The following is a 23,869-nucleotide window of genomic DNA, read 5'->3' on the forward strand; positions in this document are numbered from 1 at the left end:
TAAATGGGGGCACGGGAGCACCACTCCCCGGCTGCAGCAAGGTATTCTGTGCAGATCACCTTCTTTCAAAGCAGTATAAGAGTTGCCCTGGCGCCTGAATCTGGGCATGGCGCGCGGGTGCGTTTTTGCGCGCTCGGGAAGCATGGCGAGGCGGTGTAGCCGGTCGCCCTGGCATTAGGCGCTTTTCGGGGCCACTGGAGTGGCTCAAAGGTCGCCGCGGGCCAGCGGCTGGAAGCGGGCGAAGGCAAGCCGCTCCCGCTTCTTACTCCTCTCGGAAAGAGCTGCACTATTCCGTCCCCAAGCAGCGGTCTCCAAGCTCCGCAAGGGCGCGTTTCCCATCAAGCAGACGCCTCCGCCACGGCGCGGGGGTAGCGCCGGCGCCTTCCTTTCGCCGCCGCCGCCTCCGCCTCCTCGCCGGGGCCGCCCCCTGGGCTGTCTCCGCTCAGGCAGCCGCCCCTCCTCGCTGCCCACGTGTGGCCCGACTTAAGATGGCGTCTCCCATGGCAAGCCAGGCTGGGACAGCGCTGCGGGACTTGGCTTTGCTCAGAGCTTCCCTGCTGGCGAGGCGCAGCCCGGTGAGTGCGCCCGGCCTCTCCCGGCGTCTCCGGCTTTCCTGCCCGGGCGCCGCAGCGTCCCGGCGGAGGGTTGGAGCGGCTGGCCAGGCTTAGGCGGAGCTTTCCCTCACTGCCCTGGGTCTCCTTTGGGTGCTGTTGCTGCTTTTCTTAGGCAAGGGGTCCCGGTGGCAGTTCTGCGAGCTCGGCTTTCCTCTCGGCCTTTTCTTCTAGGAGCGTGTTTAAATACCTTATTTAGCCTGTGCTGATTTATATATACAGTACATATTTACTGGACCCGTTCGCCGTGATAACTGAAAGGCACTCTGTTCATGCTCAAAACACTCGAAGCGCATAACAAGCTTTTGCTCTGATACACAATCCTAGGCGTGTATACTCGGAGGCAAGTCCCATTGATTTGAATGGCAGTTTACTGTATGCCTCGCCTTTCAAACCACACCACACCAACCAGGGCTAGACTTTGAAAGATTATTGGCAACGTGTCCATCCCCTGACTCCCGTAAAGGAGCCTCATCCTGCCACCCAGTGGGTGCAGTTTCCTTTGCCTTGCTCATAACAGGCAATCTCAGCTGAGCCCTGGTTTAAGTGGTTTAAGGAATACTGTACTGACTGACCGCTTTGCACCTTCTCTGGTGCTTGAGTGTGGCCATGCTCTCCCATGGGAAAAATAAGGCAGTGGAGCTCCCTGTAGCTCCCTTCTGTTACCTTTTGCTCATCCGGTGCAGGAGGCTGCAGCTAATAAGCTTGCCATCAGGTTGGTTTGGGCTTCGTTAAGATGCTGTGGGGCTGGCCCTTTCCGCTGCGCAGCCCAGAGGGCAGGTGGTGGATGGAGGAGAAACCGCTTGCTTGCCCCAGCAGGATCTAATCCACCCAGAGCAAGCGGAGCTGGTGGCTTCCTTGAACTCAACGCTTGCTTGCTTGCTGAAGGAAATGAAGAGGAGGAAGTGTTTCAGCTGTCACTGCATGGTAGCTAGAAAAGAGAACGGCCCCTCTTCTGCATGTTTAATAAGTGTGTGAATAGAAGACAGAACTTCTGACCACCCTGCCAACTTCACTGCACAAAGAAGGAGGCCTTCTTATCTGTGGTGGTGGCAGCTACTGTTTCTGTGTCACAGGTTAGGCAGCGGTTGGTACTGGTGGACTATTCTGAGGAGGGCCGTAGCTCAGTCCTGGGGAATCTGCTTTGCATGCAGAAGGTCTGTGATTCAAGCCTCAACCTCTTATGGTAGAGCTGGGAGAGAGGCTAGCGGGAATCCTGACTGCCAGTCAGGGTAGATGATGCTGAACTCAATTTTGGTTTCTGATTTTGGGAATGAGGCATTTTCCAATGTTTCTAGGAGGCAACAGAGCCCCACAGGCCCCACAATAAATCTTTCCTTTTTTTTAATCCTCTTCTGCCATTGCAGCTCATGCAAACAACTCCTGTCCTTGGCCCCAGAGTTCTGGACTTTTATTTATTTTTCTCTTATTTCCCAATCCCCACATTACAGCTCTCTTCCTGTCTTCCGTCGCTATGATCTTCATTTGTACTTCCCCCACCCCCCCACTCCCTTTGGATCTCTCTTAATGCTTTTTTCCACTTCAGGGCTCCCTTTTGTTTTTAATTTTTCTTCCTGATAGTATTTTGGAGCAGCTCGTGGAATGTGATTTCCCTTGGGCCGTGGCTGTGACGGTGGTCCTGCCGCCAGCCACTTTCACCTTCAAGAAATAGGGGAACTGGCCTAGGGCCCTCAGGTCAGTGATTGACCCTCTGCCTGGCTGTGGGTTGCCAGTGGGTGCCTGACAATGGGTGGCCCTCTAAACTGTGGCCTTGGCACACGCCCACTGACCTCTTGCATTTTCGTTTAACAGAATAAATGTGGCTGCGTGGAGTTTGTACCCTCAGGTCATTAGTTCTGATATTCTAAGGGTGTGCCGTGACATCACAGATAAAAACTCTGTGACTGAGGCCTGGTGAGCTCCGGCTCTGCGCCTAGATTGACACTTCATAGCAGAATAACAGCAGCACTAGCAGTGATGCAGCTTAAAGCACTTGCATGCATAAGCTCAGTAATGCTAACTGTAACCCTGTAGGATGGGGCAGTGCAGGTCTAGCCTATATTGCATAAGTGTGAGGATATGTGAGAGAGTTTGTCAAATGTCATGGGAAAAAGAAAGTGCACCCTCTTTGAATTCTGTGGTTTTACATATCAGCTCCATCTGGTACGCAGGATGAGTCCCTACCTGCCTGCGGACTGCCTCGCCAGAGTGATGCATGCTCTGGTTATCTCCCGCTTGGACTACTGCAATGCGCTCTACGTGGGGCTACCTTTGAAGGTGACCCGGAAACTACAACTAATCCAGAATGCGGCAGCTAGACTGGTGACTGGGAGCGGCCGCCGGGACCACATAACACCGGTCTTGAAAGACCTACATTGGCTCCCAGTACGTTTCCGAGCACAATTCAAAGTGTTGGTGCTGACCTTTAAAGCCCTAAACGGCCTCGGTCCAGTATATCTGAAGGAGCGTCTCCACCGCCATTGTTCTGCCCGGACACTGAGGTCCAGTGCCGAGGGCCTTCTGGCGGTTCCCTCACTGCGAGAAGCAAAGCTACAGGGAACCAGGCAGAGGGCCTTCTCGGTAGTGGCACCCGCCCTGTGGAACACCCTCCCATCAGGGGTCAGAGAGATAAACAACTACCTGACATTTAGAAAATACCTAAAGGCAGCCTTGTTTAGGGAAGTTTTTAATCTGTGATATTTGATGTTTTTTAATGTTTGTTGGAAGCCGCCCAGAGTGGCAGGGGAAGCCCAGCCAGATGGGTGGGGTATAAATAAATAATAAAAAACATAATTATTATTATTCTATATGAATACGTAATAAAAAATCATCTGTTCCTTAGCAGGTTTTAAAATTAGGTAAATACAACCTCAAGGTTAATGATGACACATGACATATTACATAGTGCCATGATTTATTTAACAGAAATAAAGCCAAAATTGAGAAATCACATGTGAAAAACTAAGCACACCCTTACTGCTTCCACAGGAATTAAGAGGCTAAGTAAGCAGGCAGGTGCTGCTAATCAAATGCTCTTGCTTAATTGATCATCAGCAAGAGTGCCCATCTCTATAAAAGCTGAAGTTTCAACAGTTTGCTGGTGTGGAGCATTCAGGTGTGTTTTAACACAGTGCCAAGGAGGAAAGACGACACAATGCTCTTAGAGAAGCAATTGCAGCTGCCTATGAAACTGGGAAGGGTTATAAGGCCACCCCCAACCAATGTAAAGTCTAGTTACAGGTAGGTAGCCGTGTTGGTCTGCCGTAGTCGAAACGAAATAAAAAAATTCCTTCCAGTAGCACCTTAGAGACCAACTAAGTTTGTCATTGGTATCTGAAGAAGTGTGCATGCACACGGAAGCTCATACCAATGCCAAACTTAGTTGGTCTCTAAGGTGCTACTGGAAGGAATTTTTTTACAATGTAAAGTCTATCATTCTGCACTGAGGAAGATTATTCAAAAGTGGAAAACATTCAAGACAGTTGCCAATCTTCCCAGGAGTGGACGTCTCAGCAATTCATCCCAAGGTCAGACCGTGCAATGCTCAGAGAAATTGCAAAACAAACAAAAAACAAAACAAACAAACAACCCCACATACACCAAGAGTTACATCTCAGTCTCTACAGGCATCGGCATGTTAAATGTTAACGTTTATGACAGTACATACAGTTAGAAAAAGATAACAAGTATGGTTTGTTTGAAAGGCTTGCCAGGAGAAAGCCTCTTCTCTCTAAAAAGAACTTGGCAGCACTGCTTAGGTTTGCAAAGTTTCATCTGAGCTAACCACAAGACTTCTGGAACAATGTCCTTTGGACAGATGAGACCAAAGTGGAGATGTTTGGCCATAATGCACAGCGCCACGTTTGGTGAAAACCAAACAGCATATCAGCACAAGTACAGTGGTGGAAGGGTGATGATTTGGGCTTGTTTTGCAGCCACAGGACCTGGGAACCTTGCAGTCGTTGAGCCAGCCATAAACTCCTCTGTATGCCAAAGTATTTTAGTGTCAAATGTGAGGCCATCTGCCCGACAGCTGAAGCTTGGCTGAAATTGGGTCATGCACCAGGATCCCAAGCACACCAGCAAATCTGCAACAGAATGGCTGAAAAAGAATCAAGGTGTTGCAATGGCCCAGTCAAAGTCCAGAGCTCAATGCAATTGAAATGCTGTGCGGGAGCTTAAGAGAGCTGTGCACAAGCAAATGCCAGCAAACCTCAATGAACTGACGCAACATGAAGAAGAATGGGCCAAGATTCCTCCATAGCAATGTGAGAGACTGATGATGAGTCCTACAGAAAACGATTACTTCAAGTTATTACTGCTTAAGCTACAAGCTATTGAATTCTAAGGTGTACTTAGTTTTTCACACATGGCTTTTCCGTTTTGGCTTTATTTCTGTTAAATAAATCATGACATGATGTAATACCCTGTTTCTCATATTTTAAGACATACCCATAAAATAAGCCATAGCAGGATTTTAAGCATTCAAGGAATATAAGCCATACCCCGAAAATAAGACATAGTGATAGGCGCAGCAGCAATGCCGGCCGCGGCAGGAGGAGGAGGAAAAAAATAAGACATCCCTTGAAAATAAGCCATAGTGTGTTTTTTTGAGGAAAAAATAAATATAAGACATGTCTTATAATATGAGAAACACGGTATGTCATGTGCTGCTTTTCATCTGAGGTTGTATTTAGCTAATTTTAAGACCTGCTAAGGAACAGGTGATTGTTATTATGACTTCATATGTAAAACCACATAATTCAACTTTCTTTTCCCCATGACTGTATCTAGTGAATTAATGGTGGATCTTCCATTGTGGAAGATGGTTTTCATAGGAGCGGCTGACCAGATCCACCCCACTCCCAGAATATGCTTGCAACGTTATCTAGTCACTAGTCTGGTATATGCTTGCAACAATGGCCTAGGTGCTACTGCACTACAATATCTCAAAGATGCCTGCCCCAAGGGTACATAATGGTCTGTAGATGTGTTTGCTCCATATTTTCTCTTGGCAGTTGTCTGCTGGATTTCTTAAATCACGTCACCCTCCCTTCCCTACATAACTTCAGTTCTGCTGAAGGTAAAAAGCTGATACTTAGCTGTTGTTTTTTATGCATAACTGATGGCATATGGTAAAGTAAAAACATTTAGCGGGATGAAAGGATGCTGAAAACTGCACCACCTGGAGTGGCACAAATGCTGTTAATTGGTCTTCATTGACTTATAGGTCTAACAAACTTCCTAGCCCAGGTGTACATTAAATCCTAAGGACATGTGTGCTCTTAGCATTGCATTTCGTCAGGAAACAAGAAGCATCATGGTTGGATCATTGCATACATAGGTGAGCTGTGGCATCGGGCCTCTCCTTTTGCTAATTGAGAAGGTCCGTCTCCTGAGCCAAGGTTGTCCCTGAAAGCAGCTGGTACCAAATGATTACAGACCTTATTACTCTGCATTATATTCTGCCATAAGACCATGGTATTATACAGAGCGTGCCCTCACTGGCACTCCAGAATATATAGCCTTCTGCTCTCTGTTGATCATTTCCTATTTAAAGAGGCCGATATTGTTTCACATGAAATTATTTTACTGCGTATGTGTGTGGTGGTTGTTGTTGTTTTTAAATAAAAAGAGAGATTGTTGGCCAGAAGTCCCCTGTTCCCCTGTCTAGTTTTGATGTCCAGTTTATGAGTTATCGAAACTTGGAGCTGTTGTTAACTTATACAGAGTCTAGCGCTCCGCAATTAGAGCATCCAGCAACAGTGGATTTCCAAACGTGGAATAATAATAATGTTGGAATTTGCATGCTAATTTTCTCAGCTGCCTTTTAGGATAAAACACAGAAGTCCATTTCAGACATTCACTGTAAACATGCACAGGGGCAGAGTGGGAATGGGTTGGTAGCCTTACATGCAAGGAAGGTAGGCTAATGGCGATTAGGCTACGTACCAGCTGGGTATTTGCCCCTAGGTGAATTCATGCCGAATGTCTGAAGAGGACGAGGGGTAGCACAATTATTCATTCCCCGTCCTTTCCAAATTACTAATTCATTGCTTCCTATGCTTTTAGCAGAGGAAGGGAAACTTTTGGAGATGTCTGCATTCCCTTGGGGGTTGGCTACATGCTGGTAGTGGGTGAGGGTGGAGCCAAAATTGTGTGGGGCATCCGCTCCCCCCTCTCCTACCCCATTTCTTTCTTCCTCTCTGCCCCCCCCCCCGGTTGCCATTGGATGGGTCCCATGTTTCCAGTCCCCACATTAGCATTTCACACTTTAGCCTACCCTGTTTGGAAGATGCATTAGGGATGCTTACTAGACGAATGGAAGCTTCTCGTGCCCAAGTGGTGTGAAGGGCTGTAGAGCAATCTGCTTTGTAGGCGGGAGGCCCCAGGTTCAGTCCCCGGTGTCTTTTCCTGACTGGGAAAGAACCCTGCCTGAAAGATTGGAGAGCTGCTGCCAGTCAGAGTAGACAGTACTGTGCTAGGTGGATCAATTGTATAATATAAGAAATGCTGCTGGCGGCGTGGTTTTTAGCGCAGACTCCCTTGGGAGGTGGTGGACTCTCCTTCCTTGGAGGTTTTTAAGTAGAGGTTGGATGGCCGTCTGTCATGGATGCTTTAGCTGAGAGTCCTGCATTGCCAGGGGGGTTCAACTAGATGACCCTTGGGGTCCCTTCTAACTCTATGATGCCATGATTCTACAGTGCCAGTTTTTGTTCTTGTTTTCTCGTCTGTAAAGGTAGAACTTTCACAGTGCAAGCCTCTGAATCATTACCCGGGAGCAAGTCTTATTTTGTTCGCCGGGACTTCTAAATAAATACGCATAACATTGCAACCTCATATAAGAATAGACAAGAAGCAAAATATTGCCAAGGTCTTTGCATCTTAAACGTATTATAAAAATGATTAATGTCTGGAGCTGTCAACTGCTTGAAATTGCCCTGGAAATCCCAATTGACCCTTGAAGGGTAGAATATAAATTTTTGAAATGGAAGCGATAAATAAATCTTGCTTTTCTTTTTTTCTTTTCAATCATGTCTCTTACCTGACCAGTTAAAATATTTTCCTTTCTATCCTCTAGTGATGCTTGAGCTGCCCTCCCCAAATTATAATTAGGTCACCAATTATGAATGCCCTCTGCAAATGCTTAAGACGTACAGATTGTTGTTCTAAACCAGGTAGCATTTTCCTTTTGTGCATGCTGTGGGGGGGGGGAATTGTTGTCTAGACAATTGCATAACACCCCCTTCCTTTCCACATAGCTATGTTGTGCATCATGGTAGCTTGCATTACGATTGGCTTCTTAATTGGTTTGTTTTGTGAATTTTTTAAGTTGGTTCGTCGATCCTGAAGCCTCCCCCCCCCCCCCGCTAATGGTCACATTTCATTTTTCTAAATAGTGTTTTTCCCCTGCTCATAAAGGCCTTATATACATTATGCATGTGCAGCAAGCATACGCCATGATCCAGTTGTGTAGTGAACTTGAATGAGAGTTTAAACTAAGAGTATTTGTTTCCGCTTCAAGCAATTTGGTGTTGTTTTTTTATTAAAAAAGATGGCTTCAGAATCTTTCACTTCAGTATTTTGAAGCTTTCGTTCTCTATAGGTTCTCTCTTAGCAAGTCCTGCTTTGGGCCACGATGTGTTTTGTTGGGGCCACTATGATGTCATGCTCCCACAATGGCTTTGCCTAGAAGTGGTACCTGTTTGCTTTCCTCTTTATCCACTGTAGGTGCAAAATGCGCCTGGCAAATTTTGAACGCTGGACACGCGCATTGATAGAAGTCGAAATCAATTTGTGCAATGGCTGAATATGCCACTAACAACACAGCAGCAGTGGTGTTGGTTTTTTTTTTGTGTGTGTGTGTGTGTGTGTGTGTGTTCCTGGTTTTTGGAATGCAGACTCCACAGGAGCAAAAGAGAAAAGTATGTTCACGGAAGTCTTAACTTCATTGTGAGGAGAAGACCCGTGGGAAAGGAACTCGCCCTGTGTTTGTGAATTGCGAGCTGGGTAACTGCTGGGCAGAGTAAGCTGGATATTTTCAAACTTCAATGACATTATTATTATTATTAGACTACTGCAATGCGCTTTACGTGGGGCTACCTTTGAAGGTGACCCGGAAACTGCAATTAATCCAGAATGCGGCAGCTAGACTGGTGACTGGGAGTGGCCGCCGAGACCACATAACACCGGTCTTGAAAGATCTACATTGGCTCCTAGTACGTTTCCGAGCACAATTCAAAGTGTTGGTGTTGACGTTTAAAGCGCTAAATGGCCTCCGTCCAGTATACCTGAAGGAGCGTCTCTACCTCCATTGTTCTGCCCGGACACTGGGGTCCAGCGTCGGGGGCCTTCTGGCGGTTCTCTCGCTATGAGAAGCAAAGCTACAGGGAACCAGTCAGAGGGCCTTCTTGGTAGTGGCACCCGCCCTGCGGAATGCCCTCCCACCAGATGTCAAAAAGATAAACAACTACCAGACTTTTAGGAGACATCTGAAGGCAGCCCTGTTTAGGGAAGCTTTTAATGTTTAATAGATTATTGTATTTTATTTTTCTGTTGGAAGCCACCCAGAGTGGCTGGGGAAACCCAGCCAGATGGGTGGGGTATAAATAATAAATATATTATTATTATTATTATTATTATTATTATTATTATTATTATTCCGCCCATCTGTCTTGGTTTTCCCAGCTATTCTGGGAGGCTTCCAGCATATATTAAAACACCAGTACAGGGCTACATAGCTCATAAGCATAGTAAATAGGGCTGCAATGTTTTGATCAAGAAGCTTTTCCTATTAATTGGTCAGCAGGTTTTAGAAATAATGCTTTTTAATACAAGTGTGTTGCAGACAAGTGCTTTCATAGGAGGCATTCCCTCCTATGTATGAGGCCGTGGGTAGTGCCTCTTCAAAGTTGATGCTTCCTGTGAAACAAAGAGACTTTGCGCTTAAGAAAAAAAGACATTTAAATTCAGTTTCATGCAGATTTAATTAAACAGTCTGATCATTTTATAGTTGCTTACACAATTAATTAATATTTCCTCAGTCAGGCTACTGCTTGAAAAGTAACACACCTGAACTAAATAATATATTTTAAACATGTGTATGCCCTTAATTGATTACCTCACTGTTTAAATTTGGCCTTTGCTCACACCAATTAACCAACAAATATATGAATTGAGTAAGCTACTAATTAATTGTCTGCAGTCCTATTCATATCATCTTACCAAAATGTTATTTGGCTTAGTTTGGACTAATTGTTTCTGAAATCTTTCATAAACATAGGTTGTTGGGTTTTGTTTTTTAAATCTATTTTAGATTTTTAGATTTATAAAAGGGCCTTTGAGCAAAGCCCTTATCTGTTTTCTCTACTAATTAATGAGAAGAAAATGAATGTTCATGCTGAATCAACTATAATGCTAATATTGTTTTCAAATGAGATTTAAACTAGTCTTTAATAGTTTTAGGGTAGCATTTATTTGTGATCAGAATTTCAGCTGCAAGTTTACTCTCTGAGGTCAATTCCTCCTCCTTGCAATTCAATCTTAGACTACTTCACTGTAGAGAGAGCTTTATTTCAATTAAAACCGCCATTAGCTGTTTTAATGGAACACAGATGATCTCTGTGTAATATACCAGTATGTTCTTTAAATAATACAAGGGGAATCAATATGTTATGGCCTTGCAAATACTTTTTTCCTGCTTTTGTATAGACCAATTCTTACTATGTTATTCTGGGTTAAAATCAGCCCCAAGTTAACCCAGTATTGTGTGTGAGTGAATAGCGATAGATGGATTTGGAAGTGAGAACAGGCAATTGTGGTTCAGACCCAGCATGTGAGAGTGAAGGGTGGCCAAGAAATTAAACTATTATTACTACTAATAATAGGTAAGATGGGAATCTTGGTGGGTGCTAAAGGATTGGAAAAGCTAAGAAGAGCCTGCTGGATCAGGCCAGTGGCCCATCTAATCCTGCATCCTGTTCTTACGGTGGTCAACCAGAATAATAATAATTTTATTATTTATACCCCACCCATCTGGCTGGGTTTCCCCAGCCACTCCGGGTGGCTTCCTGCAGAATAGTAAAAGCAAAACATAAAACACTTAAATCCGAAGAATTGATGCTTTTGAATTATGATGCTGGAAGAGACTCTTGAGAGTACCATGGAAAGAAGATCAAACCTATCCACTCTGAAGGAAATCAGCCCTGAGTGCTCACTGGAATGACAGATCCTGAAGCTGAGGCTCCAATACTTTGGCTACCTCATGAGAAGAGAAGACTCCCTGGAAAAGACCCTCATGCTGAGAAAGATTGAGGGCACAAGGAGAAGGGGGCGACAGAGGACGAGATGGTTGGACAGTGTTCTCGAAGCTATGAACACGAGTCTGACCAAACTGCGGGAGGCAGTGGAACACAGGAGTGCCTGGAGTGCTCTGGTCCATGGGGTCACAAAGAGTCGGACACAACTAAACGTCTAAACAACAACAAAACATTAAAAACCTCCCTAAACAGGGCTGCCTTCAGATGTCTTCCAAAGTCAAATAGTTTGTTTCCTTGACATCTGAAGGGAGGGTGTTCCATGGGGAGGGTGCCACTACTGAGAAGGCCCTCTGTCTGGCTCCCTGTAACCTCACTTCTCGCAGTGAGGGAATCACCAGAAGGCCCTCAGGGGAAGACCTCAGTGTCCAGGCTGAGCGATGGGTGCAAAATGTTCCCAGCGCCTAGCTAACTTTGAACATTGAGGGGGAGCTCCCGTTGCTCTGTCCCAGCTCCTGCCAACCTAGCAGTTTGAAAGCATACCGGTGTGAGTAGATAGATAGGTACCACTGTGGCGGGAAGGTAAATGGCATTTCCGTGCACCCTGGCTTCCATCACAGTGTCCTGTTGCTCCAGAAGCGGTTAAGTCATGCTGGCCAGATGACCCGGAAAGCTGTCTGCAGACAAACGCCGGCTTCTTCGGCCTGAAGGCGGAGATGAGTGCCACACCCCATAGTCGAATACGATTGAACTTAATTGTCCAGGGGTCCTTTACCTGTGCTTTCTGTAATGTATAAATTCTGTCTCTAGAGCCAAGGCAGTCAGAAATTCTTCTGTGAATGCAAAATAAAAAAATTCCTTCAGTAGCACCTTAAAGACCAACTAAGTTTATATTTTGGTATGAGCTTTCGTGTGCATGCACACTTCTTCAGATAATGTGAATGCATTAAGGAAAATGGCCAGCTGTGGTCTTCAATGTAAGGTCAGCAGGTCCTGGCCATGATAACAGGGTGCTCATCTGGACCCAGACTTTGGCAACAAGCTGCTAACACAGATCCTACATGCCTTAGGTCTCGTCTGCTTTTTTCCACTTGTCCCGTGCTTTCTAGGCATGAGTCCAAGCAGTTTTACCTTTGCCCCACTGCTTTGCCCTGGAAAACCCACTCTTTAGTGCTAAATCGGAACAAATGGCAATCCTGGAGAAGAGAAGGTTAAGGGGTGATATGATAGCCATGTTCAAATATATAAAAGGATGTCATATAGAGGAGGGAGAAAGGTTGTTTTCTGCTGCTCCAGAGAAGCGGACACGGAGCAATGGATTCAAACTACAAGAAAGAGGATTCCACCTAAACATTAGGAAGAACTTCCTGACAGTAAGAGCTGTTCGGCAGTGGAATTTGCTACCAAGGAGTGTGGTGGAGTCTCCTTTTTTGGAGGTCTTTAAGCAGAGGCTTGACAGGCGTATGTCAAGAATGCTTTGATGGTGTTTCCTGCTTGGCAGGGGGTTGGACTGGATGGCCCTTGTGGTCTCTTCCAACTCTATGATTCTGTGATTGGAAAACTCAATTGTTGTTTCCTGGGGGAAAGTGCTAGAGCAAGCGAAGTGTGGATTTAAATAAAAATGCTCATTTGCTATAATTTTGGGGAATTAATTGGAGTTCCATGCTCCTGAGCAAAAATAATAGCCAGATTTTACAGTAGGTTTTAACGCTTAGTATGTAAATATGATCTTGTTTTCATGTATGATGAAACCAGTTAAGTCAGGCTGAAAGTAATAGCAGTAAATAATGCTGTGGGTAAAAGAAGCTGTCAAGTTCTGGTATTTATTTGTCTGCCATAACTTCAAAATGCCTTTTCTCTTCTTTAAACATAGTTTGTTTTATGGAGCCAAGCATACTCCGGCTATTCTCTCACAAGCTTTCAATTTTGCAAAGGGATGTTGCAATTGTAACTAAGTTTTTAAAAGTTCCTGGATGGGGAGAGGCTGAAAGAAGTAAGAGCTAGTGCTTTAAAATGCATGTTCTTTGTTCTTCATATAGTCCAAAGCCTTTTCAAAAGAGTATGTGAAATATTAAATGTGTTGATAAAAATGTTCAATTAATTCAGTGTCTAATTACTAAATACAAGTGAAAAGACTTTCTCAAAGGCAACATTCTTCAGTTAACTGCGTCACACCATGTGAAACTGTCTAGGTTGTTAATCATAATTTTACTTGTTCCTTTTATATCGTTTCTTACAAACTAAAAATGCTTTGGGGTTTCTGACGTATCTGAAAAAACAGATACAGGATTTGCAATGACCAGGAAAAAAAGTTTATTAACAGGTGCGCCTTATGGCAAGAAATAATTCCTTCTCTCCTGCCCTCACATGGCCCCACCTCTTAAAAACCTGTCTGAGAATGCTACATTTAAATTGCAAGTGTCGTTTTGTTGGTTGTTTTTGTTGTTGTTTTGTTCTTTTGCCACAAAATCAAAGAAACTTTCAACAACTGTGCACAAAAGCACTTGTTATCGACATCCCGTTGTGGGTGCATTGTTTACGCAGGTTCTAATGTAAGATGGTGAGTGGGCTCCTTGGGAAGGAAGGGTGTGATATGAATCTAATAAATAAATAAAATTGTTGTGGAGCTAGGGGATGCAGCTTGGAGGATGTGCTAGAAGTTTGCAAAAAAATTGTGGTGTTTTGAAAGAGGATTTTGTTGTTGTTGTTTAGTCGTTTAGTCGTGTCCGACTCTTCGTTACCGCATGGACCAGAGCACGCCAGGCGCTCCTGTCTTCCACTGCCTCCCACAGTTTGGTCAAACTCATGTTCGTAGCTTCAAGAACACTGTCCAACCATCTCGTCCTCTGTCGTCCCCTTCTCCTTGTGCCCTCCATCTTTCCCAACATCAGGGTCTTTTCCAGGGATAAAGGGGCCCTTTTCTTCCTCTGCACCATGTAATGAAATTAATGGGTTGTTGATTAAGGGCAGGCGAAAGGGGAATACTTTTCAAAGGAACGGATAAGCCCGTGTTTCTCAAACTTGGGTCCCCAGCTGTTGTTGGACTACACCTCCCATCATCCGTAGCTAGAAGTACCAGTGGTCAAGGATGATGGGAGTTGTAGTCCAACGATAGCTGGAGACCCAGGTTTGATAAATACTGGTATAAGCGATGGAATTTGGTAGCATAGGACGCGGCGATGGCCGAGGGTTTAGAAGTGGATTGTAGAATGCCACGGAGGTGCAATTGTGGTTAAATGGAGCCTCTGTGTTCAGTACCAGTTGCTGAGGGGCCATCACACCGTGGGAGAATGATTGTCATCATGACTTGCTTGTGGGCTTCCTAGAATCACCTGGTTGGTGGGAAGCCAGGTTGACCCTCAGATCTGATCGAGCAGGGCTCGTCTCATGTTAGCCCTCTCTCCACAAGGCCTCTTGGTTGATACAAAACCTTGGCACTGCCAAGCGGAAATTAACCTTGCTTTTGCTGGAAGAGCTTGGAAAGCACAAATGGTGGCCTCTGGAATTCCACAAAACACTGTCCCTAAAAGGTCTACATTGGTCCCCTTTTTTCTAGAAAAATAGGTGCTGGTACTTACCATGAAGTTGTTACCGTCACTTATTAACAACAACTAAAAGAGGTGCATATCCTTGAGTACCCCCTGGAAAAAAACCTGGTTCCTAGTATGTTGACCTTTAAAGCCCTAAATGGCTTCGGCACTGTATACCTGAATCGCATACCTGAATCTCCACCCGCATCATTCAGCCCAGACACTGAGATTTAGCTCCAAGGGCCTTCTTCCGATTCCCTCACTGTGAGAAGCGAAGTTACAGGGAACCAGACGCAGGGCCTTCTCAGTAGTAGTGCCCACTCTGTGGAATGCCCTCCCATCAGATGTCAAGGCAATAAGCAACTATCTTACTTTTAGAATACATTTGAAGGCAGCCCTGTATCGAGAAGCTCTTAATGTTTGATGTTTTATATTTTCAGATCTGTTGGAAGTCACCCAGAGTGGCTAGGGGCAACCCAGTCAGATGGGTGGGGTACAAGAAATGTTGTTTCTTTGACTCCAGTAAACCGTTGCAGCTTTTTGCAAGCTCTCCTTCACAGTCTTCAGTTTGGAAACCTGTCCTTGTTTTGAATTTGGGACCACGGAAGGCCCTCTAAGTGACTTGGGAGGGAGGCATGCTTCTCTCTGTGTGCCTCACTGGAGAAGGAGAGAGAGAGAGGGAAAAAATTGGCAGAACTTCCCTGTAGCTTGTGTTGTGCTGATTATGTTCAGACACAAAGCAGAACCTCTCTCACAATTCATTATCCTTGGTGTCAAATCCTTCACTCAGTAATCGTGTTTGCTGAAGAAGAATGCTTGGTCCCCTGTTATGTACCGATGATTCATGCACCGCATTCGGGTCCCTGGGTGATCTGTTTCTTTGGCATCAAGCCTCGAAAGGCTTTCCTCTGGTGGCATATTTCAAGGGAAGGGCTTGCTAATGGCCCCTTGCTTTACTCTCTCTGAATCTGGTAAGTGTTCTCATGTGATCAAGACGGCGAATGGGTCATTATGCCAAATGATTGCCAGGAAGATCCAGCAAATTGAAGCCTGGTCTGGCCGCTGGCACCGTTTGCCGGGAGTTTCCCAACACAGAGATTGCATTAGGACACAGTGTGGTCGCTCTTTCTCTTATTACAACAGGGGAACAATAGCCATGCCAAGAAATGTTGACACAGCTTGGCTTCGATGGAGAGGTTGCTGGTTGTGGTGGAGTCCAGGTAGACAAAATCGTCTCCTACCTCAAGATAAGATAAGATATATTTATTGTCTTACTCGGTTGCTACATCCACTCAGATAAAGCATTCCGCATAATCCAAAATTACAAAACCTAATTAAAAACAGTAAATATAATACAAAGTAACAAGTAAAATAAGATGACTTCAAAGTCCAGGCTTTCCATTTAAGGCCAAAATCGCTCTAGAGAAGAAACTGTTCCTGAGACGGCTCGTTCTTGCCTGCATAGTTCTATATCTCCGTCCCGATGGCAGGAGCTGAAACAAATGGTGACCAGGGTGCGTTGGATCTCTTGATATGTCTAGTGCTTTTTTCTATGGCACCTGGTGGTGTAGATTTGTTCTAAGGTGGAGAGTGAGCAGCCAATAATGCTCTCTGCTGTTTTAATAATTCTGCACAGCCCTGCTCTATCCTGAGAAGTACAGCTTCCTACCACACACATAAACCATATGTGAGCACGCTCTGTATGGCACAGTGATAGAAGGCAAGCAGCAGCTTTTGTGGAAGATGGTTTTTCCTTAAAATTCTCAAAAAATACAGTCTCTGCTGCGCCTTCTTCACAAGCCCCCTTGTATTAACACTCCAGGACAGATCCTCCTGTAACTCAATGCCTAGAAATCTAAACGTTGTTACCCTCTCCACACAGATTCCGTCAATCAAAAGTGGATGGAACTTGTTCCTCTGTCTCCTAAAGTCCACCACAAGCTCCTTTGTTTTCTTTGTATTTATGAGCAAGTTATTAACTCTGCAGGGCAGGTATGGAGTGGCATAAAAAGTGGCAGGGCAGGTATGGAGTGGCATAAAAAGAACCCTTGCATGTGTGTCTGTAGTGAAGTTTACTAGCAGGGGTCAGCAAAGTTTTTCAGCAGGGGGCTGGTCCGCTGTCCCTCAGACCTTGTGGGGGGCTGGACTATATTTTGGAGGGGGGGGAGGAGAACGAATTCCTATGCCTCACAAATAACCCAGAGATGCATTTTAGATAAAAGGACACATTCTACAGGTGAAACTCGGAAATTAGAATATTGTCGAAAAGTGCATTTATTTCAGTACAGTAATGCAATTTATTATTTTTTTATTTTTCTTGTAATTTTTACAAATGCTTTCTTTTGGAAATTCCAGAGTAATAAAATAAATAGTTACAAAAATAAACAAAAATGAACATTGCTATTACATTTCATTAATTACATTCCATTTATAATTGACCCGTCTAACGACAAATGATTACAATTACAACAAATAAAGTCTTGACATATCTTGCTTTGCATGCCATGCACCTATCTCATATACAGTATTGGTTTCACCTTTTAAGTTGCATTACTGAAATAAATGCACTTTTCGACGATATTCTAATTTTCCAAGTTTCACCTGTACTCATGTAAAAACACACTGATTCTTGGACCGTCCGTGGGTCAGATTTAGAAGGCGATTGGGCTAGATCCGGCCCCCGGGCCTTAGTTTACCTACCCATGGTTTAGAGCATTTATATGGCAACGTTGGCCAGTCATGCAATGCACTTTCATAACCTTGCCAGAAAGCCCCCAAACTTAAAGGCACCATATGAACCAACCTTAGGAACACATCCTTGTAAAACCTGTGTGGCTCAGAGCCCCCTTTGCTCCAATTTGTTTAGGATTCAGGGAAAGTAAATGAATAACCATAATAGAATTTTTAGGGCCCTTTTGCACGATAACTCCTCCAGGGACACACAGAGTTTTGTTCAGTTGCATCTAGGTCAAAGATGATTCTGTATTTCCATTTAGTGCTCCTTCAATGTGCGTCTTTATTCTGAAATTCAGACACACCTATATCTTCAGTGCTTTTATACGAGTTACATTAAAAGAAAGAAAGAAATGCTCATTGCCAGTTAAAGGCTTTGAAGCCTGAAGCCCAATATATTGTACTTCTGGGTTAAGAAAATTAACTCATTTGAGTGAAGGCTGCTGGACTTTGCGTATTAAAATTTCACAAACATAATCCCCGTAAAGCTGTGCATTAGGTGGTTCAGAGGCTGTGTGTTCTTTTTTTAAAGCAACCTCATAATGCATTTTCAGCTTTCAAAACCATTGCTGCATATTTGGCCCAATGACAGTAAAGCAGGCATTTTTTAAAAAATACCGTTGTAGCTATATATATATGCAATCGCCTGTGAAACTTGCTGGTGGTGAGTTTGCAGCTCAAGGTAGGGAAAATGACACCATCTGTATCAGGCATAGATCAGGCATAGGCAAACTCCGGCCCTCCAGGTGTTTGGGACTACAATTTGCCATCATCCCTAGCTAACAGGACCAGTGGTCAGGGATGATGGGAATTGTAGTCCTAAACATCTGGCAGGCCGTAGTTTGCCTATGCCTGATCTATATCAAGAGTGGGGGAGCTCTGCCCACAGGCCAAGCTAGGTCTTCCAGGTCTCCCCATGTTGCTTTGGGTAAGCCACACCCACCTGCCCTATACCTGATGTCATAATGACTTCAGGTGAGGGCAGGGCTTCAAACCTCCCCCCCCCAAAACCAAACAGGAGCTTAAAGAGAGATTCCCATCGTTCCTTTGCTGGAGCAAGGCACACTGATGGGTGGAAAATTGTCCATCGCAACAAAATGTCACAAAATGTCCCCCCGGGGAGCAGCTCCGCCGGAACTGAGAAGCCAAAGGGCGGCTCGGGGGTGGGGTGGGGGGCAGAGCAAAAGCCAGGCACCCTCCCGAGTGTCTATGAGGAGAAAACGGGGGAAGAGGGAAGAGAAACCCGGCTCCATCAAGAGAGCGGCTGTTGCGCTTCACCTACTTCCCCCTCAGGCTCACTCCGCGTCCCTTTCGCCTGCTCGCTCACCCACCTCCCGGATGCAGCTGAGGAGAGGAAGGGAAGCGGCGGGCGGCGGCTCCCCAGTGCCGCCTCACTCGCTCTCGGAGACAACAGCAAAGCCCGCCAAAAAAAATCCAGCGCTGCTCCGTCCCGGCACCAGGAGGGTGAAGTAGTATCCATTGGGGAAACCACTTCTCAGTCCCCATGCTGCTTCCTGGACCTCTGAAAACTGGAGGTTCAAAGAGCAGTGTGCTGGGCTGTTTGAAAGCCCTTTTGCAAGCAGGCCCCCTGCTGCTCTTTGAACCTCAGAAAACCAAAGGATCAAGGAGCAGTGCACGGCTGTTTGCAAGCGGGCTTTCAAACAGCCTGTTTGGAAGGCCCCACAACCTGGGCTTCAAAGCACAGCATTGCCTGGCAGCATATTGACACCAGGGGATAAAGATCTGTCCCAGTGGCCAGCAAAAGTTCTGCACTCTTGATTTCACTGAGCCACTGTGTTGACATGGGGCCTATATAAACCCCCACCATGATTTGTGAACAGCTGGGTGTGGCCAGAAGTAGGTGTCACCTCTCCCAGAGGGAAAAATGCCGTGTGACATTTTAAAATGTCCCAGGCAGCCACACTCCCTGTAAACTCCTTCGCTTCTATGAACATGGTACAAGTTCTGGTAGGCTGGGCAGAATGGGCACTTAGTGGTGGAGGTCAGTGGGCTTTTGTACTGGATCATAGCTGATCATGTCACCTGTGCCCAGCGAGGCCTGATCTGCTGGCACTCGGCAGCAAGCATCGTTTGCTGTACAGTACTCCAGAAACAGGCCTCCTTCTCATAGTATTGTAGAATTGGAAGGGACCCCGAGGGTTATCTGGTCTGTACATGGAGCTTTCCTGCAGGCACCATACACATAAGATGGCTTCTAAGAATGTTCAGTGCAGGCAAATAAGCAAGGAAGGAGGGTATCTGAAGGTTTTGCTAATTTTGAGTTCCCTGGACACTTTGACGGACACTTTGATTAAATCTGTGTCTCTGCATTGTGACAAGGAGACCTGAAGATGCTCATCAAGTATTTTTTATTAGTACAAACACAACACATTTGCCCTACTTATTTATCCTTGGGAAAACCAGCCATGAGTCCCACGTTTGCAAGTTCTACCCAGCAGTTGAACATCTTTGCCTAGGCAGACACCTGCTTGAAGTCCGTGGAGGTCTCCAAGACAGTTTAATGAGAGAGAAAAAAACGCTCCCCCTTCAACAACTTTCCATTGCATCTGCTTTATTCCTGTCTTGTTTAACAGTGTTGACTGCCTGTCATTGAAAAGAGACAGGCAGATGCTCGGCTTAGAAAAGGGCAGTCTTGAAAAGGCTGGAGATTATTATTATTATTATTTTAAGATTCCCCACTTTTTTCCCCTCCCGAGTCGAGACGAAAGGTGTAAAACAAAATCCCTACAATATCAAAACATGGGAAGATGGGACCGAGACAAAGATGAATAGAATACTATAAACAGTGACTGACAACAATGAAACCTTTTAAAGTGGTGCAACAGTAAATTAATTTGTGAATTAAGGGTGGGGGAATTAGTCTCAGCCTAGGGGCTACATTCCAAGCCAGGGTGGGAGGTCAACAGTGGGTGGGGTCAGGGACAAGTGGGCGGAGTAATGGGGGGGTATAAAGGTAAAGGGACCCCTGACCATTAGGTCCAGTCGTGACCGACTCTGGGGTTGCGGCGCTCATCTCGCATTATTGGCCGAAGGAGCCGGCGTACAGCGTCCAGGTCATGTTGCCAGCATGACAAAGCCGCTTCTGGCAAACCAGAGCAGCACACGGATATGTCGTTTACCTTCCCGCTGTAGCGGTACCTATTTATCTACTTGCACTTTGACATGCTTTCAAACTGCTAGGTTGGCAGGAGCTGGGACCGATCAATGGGAGCTCCCCCCTTCGCGGGATTCGAACCGCCGACCTTCTGATCGGCAAGCCCTAAGCTCTGTGGTTTAACCCACAGCGCCACCCGCGTCCCAATGGGGGATGTACAGCCAATCAAAAACCAGAGGTTTCTTCTCTCTAACATTCTTCAGTGTCATTCTTGATTCTTTGGTGTCAAATGTTCACATTTGGCAAATCCCAGTGACTGGTCCCCAAATAAATGTACATAGGATTTCATCCTTGCAGTTTAATCCTATGCATGCATACTTTGAAACAATTTTACCAAATTCAGTGGGAGTTGTCTGAAAATGCATGGGATTGTAGCCTCGGTGTCCTAACCATTCACTCGCACCTGTATTCTACAATTGTTTGGGAAGGTCAAGGTTAATTGTGTTTCTTTAAACCAGGCATCCCCAGACTTCGGCCCTCCAGATGTTTTGGACTACAATTCCCATCTTCCCCAGCCACTGGTCCTGTTAGCTAGGGATCATGGGAGTTGTAGGCCAAAACATCTGGAGGGCCGCAGTTTGGGGATGCCTGCTTTAAACCTATAACAGACCTGACCTGTTTCTTACTCTTGTTATTTAATCTGATTTGATGGCATCTGAAGGCACCCTACGGTTCTCTGTGCTAAGATTTCACTTATGATTATGGCTTCCTTTTGGAAGGCTTCTGGTGCTACCTGTAGGGATATTTAAGTTTCATTGTTCTTTAGCCTCTTATTTCTCCCTCCCCGCAATAGATTTTGATAATGTTGAACCTAACTCTTATAACTTACTGATAAATGCCAGCAGGTGTTTCGTATTGTAACAGTATCTGCCTGAAGAAAAGTTTTCATGATTAATATCCAGAATTTGTCCCTGTAGGGAGGGGAAATCACGAACAGAAGCACAATTTGTCTTGGTGGGTGGGTGGGTTGGGTTTGCATGCACCTTTTAGAAAAGCTCAGTAACAAATCTATTTTTTAGGATGTTATTTCTCAGAATGGAAAAACAGCAGCCCCAAATCCCATGGGTCGGGTAAGGTAAAAAGGTAAAAGACCCCTGGATGGTTAAGTCCAGTCAAAGGTGACTATGGGGTTGTGGCGCTCATCTCTCTTTCAGGCTGAGGGAGCCTGTGTTTGTCCACAGTCAGCTTTCCGAGTCATGTGGCCAGCATGACTAAACTGCTTCTGGCGCAACGGAACACCGTGATGGAAGCCAGAGCGCGCGGAAACACCGTTTACCTTCCCACCGCAGCAGTACCTATTTATCTACTTGCACTGGCGTGCTTTCGAACTGCTAGGTTGGCAGGAGCTGGGACAGAGCAACAGAACCGCCGACCTGATCGGCAAGCCCAAGAGGCTCAGTGGTTTAGTATGGTTCAACTAGCTCACTGGGAAGCAGTAGCAGATAAATAAGACTAACAAAGGGAAAGGACCAAAGGTTCTGTGTATATTCTTATCAGCTAGGTGGGTCTGTACAGGTCTAACTTTTGGTGGCAGCATTCTGGGCGCCTTCCTCATGGCCTGTCTCCAAGCAACGCCAGCCTTTTGCTCTGCAGGATGAATATGCGACTTTAAAATGTCCAAGCAGTTTTAAGTTCCTGAAGACTAGGCTTTATCTTAAGAGTGTGTAGTAGAAAGAATACTGACCTTCAGGATTCAATGGACCTTAAATGATATCCCGCTTTGCCCTAAATTGAATTAGGCTTTTATGACTGAACTGTAAATGAAAGAGTATGTTTGCCAGAAAATGAATGGTTACTTCTCGGCATATCACTTTCAGCCGCTTAAATAAAAGCGCTCGTTCGGATGTTGTGTGCCCTGAGTAATTCAGGAATGATAAGCAAGCCTGATGATGGTAATAACCGGGGAAGGTGAAAAATGATAAGAGATTATGGTTTGTGTCACCCTCAGGGCTAATCCATGCAACTGTGGTGCCTGGGGGCCTCCTCTTCCCTCTTCTGCTTGGACTGCATCATATTCAAGACAAGCAGGTCAACAGGATTGGCTTTTCTGGGAGTTAGTGTGCTTTTTTTGGGGGGGGGGCGATTCAGATAAGACTTTTGTTGTGAGAAGAGTGCAGTAAAAAGGAAAGGAGCTTGAATATTCATGTGATTCGCTGCACCTGTTTCCAAGGGGGGGGGGAGATGCAGATGAGATGTGCAACAGGCTACCTGAAGCAAGGCGTCTGACACATTCTGCTTTAGCGGCTCAGAATGTGAGTTACATCTGCATTGCAAACTTGGATCCAATTTCCCACATCTCTCTCTTTCATAAAAGAGAGCTAGAGGGAGAGAGATTTCTTTTTCTTAAAATCTGGTCAGTTTGACATGGCAAATATTTCTTTGCAGGCGTTGGTACCTGTCATGTCACGGGAGCCTGTTTTGCTGCATGAGCTTTTATTATTATTATTAAAAATCGGGTATCATCGCTAGGGACACGTTAACAGGAAATGCAGGGCTGCAACTAAAGGTTGCAGCTTCTCCTCAATGTTTCTGTCAGCCATTTTCTCCAACCAGCCCATTCTACCACTGCCAATTTCCCATTTTTCTTTTTCTGTTTTTCTGTGGCTACTGGGCAGCATGCTCAGTCCCCATTAGTCTTTCTTCCCTTCTCAACCACATTAGAGTTTCTTTTTAAATATATACAGGAAACCTGCAACTTACACACATACAGTTTTATGGGCTTGGCAAAATGTTTGTAAGGGGGTGGGCATCTGAAGAAAAAAAAAGACTTTGGCAATGCTGCCCACTATTGCACCCAATATGTTTTGACTATGGGCTTTAGGAACGATCCCTGGAACATAACCCCCATGTAAGTTGTGGGTTTACTGAATTGGTCCCCACCTGCTGATGCTTACCTCTTGCTTCTCAGGGGACCCATTTTGTTGGTACCCACCACCGCAGTTTGCTATTTATAAGGGAGATTAGTTGAGGCGCCACTCCTCGCCCTATTTATCTGTGAAGAAGCCCTATTGGATTTAGTAGGTCTTACTTGTGGGCGACAAAGGTCCATATAGTTAAAGCTATGGTTTTCCCAGTAGTGATGTATGGAAATGAGAGCTGGACCATTAAGAAGGCTGATCGCCGAAGAATTGATGCTTTTGAATTATGGTGCTGGAGGAGACTCTTGAGAGTCCCATGGACTGCAAGAAGATCAAACCAATCCATTCTTAAGGAAATGAGCCCTGAGTGCTCACTGGAAGGACAGATCGTGAAGCTGAGGCTCCAATACAGTAGTACCTCTACTTACGAATTTAATGCGTTCCGAACGCACATTTGTAAGTCGAAAAAATTTGAAAGTCGAATCGCATAGGAATGCATTGGGAGAAAAAATTCGTAAGTAGAAGCAACCCTATCTAAAAATTCATAAGTAGAAAAATCCTATCTAAACCACATCTAAGATGGCGGACGGAGCTCTATTCGTAAGTAGAGTTATTCGTAAGTAGAGTTATTTGTAAATAGAGGTACCACTGTACTTTGGCCACCTCATGAGAAGAGAAGACTCCCTGGAAAAGACCCTGATGTAGG

The 23,869-nt window shown here is 45.2% G+C and overlaps 1 protein-coding gene across 1 annotated transcript in view; it reads left to right on the forward strand.

The window, feature by feature from the left end:
• The first annotated feature begins 469 nt into the window (after nucleotides 1-469).
• SUCLG2 (succinate-CoA ligase GDP-forming subunit beta) overlaps nucleotides 470-23,869 on the forward strand; it is a 216,954-nt gene continuing 193,554 nt past the window's right edge. Inside the window, exon 1 of the mRNA XM_035106696.3 lies at nucleotides 470-575. Within this exon, the coding sequence (XP_034962587.1) occupies nucleotides 489-575 (87 nt within the window). The 5' untranslated portion in view covers nucleotides 470-488. The remainder of the gene's footprint in view (nucleotides 576-23,869) is intronic.

Source organism: Zootoca vivipara, chromosome 2, assembly GCF_965207765.1.
Source record: "Zootoca vivipara chromosome 2, rZooViv2.hap1.1, whole genome shotgun sequence".
Taxonomy (NCBI): domain Eukaryota; kingdom Metazoa; phylum Chordata; class Lepidosauria; order Squamata; family Lacertidae; genus Zootoca; species Zootoca vivipara.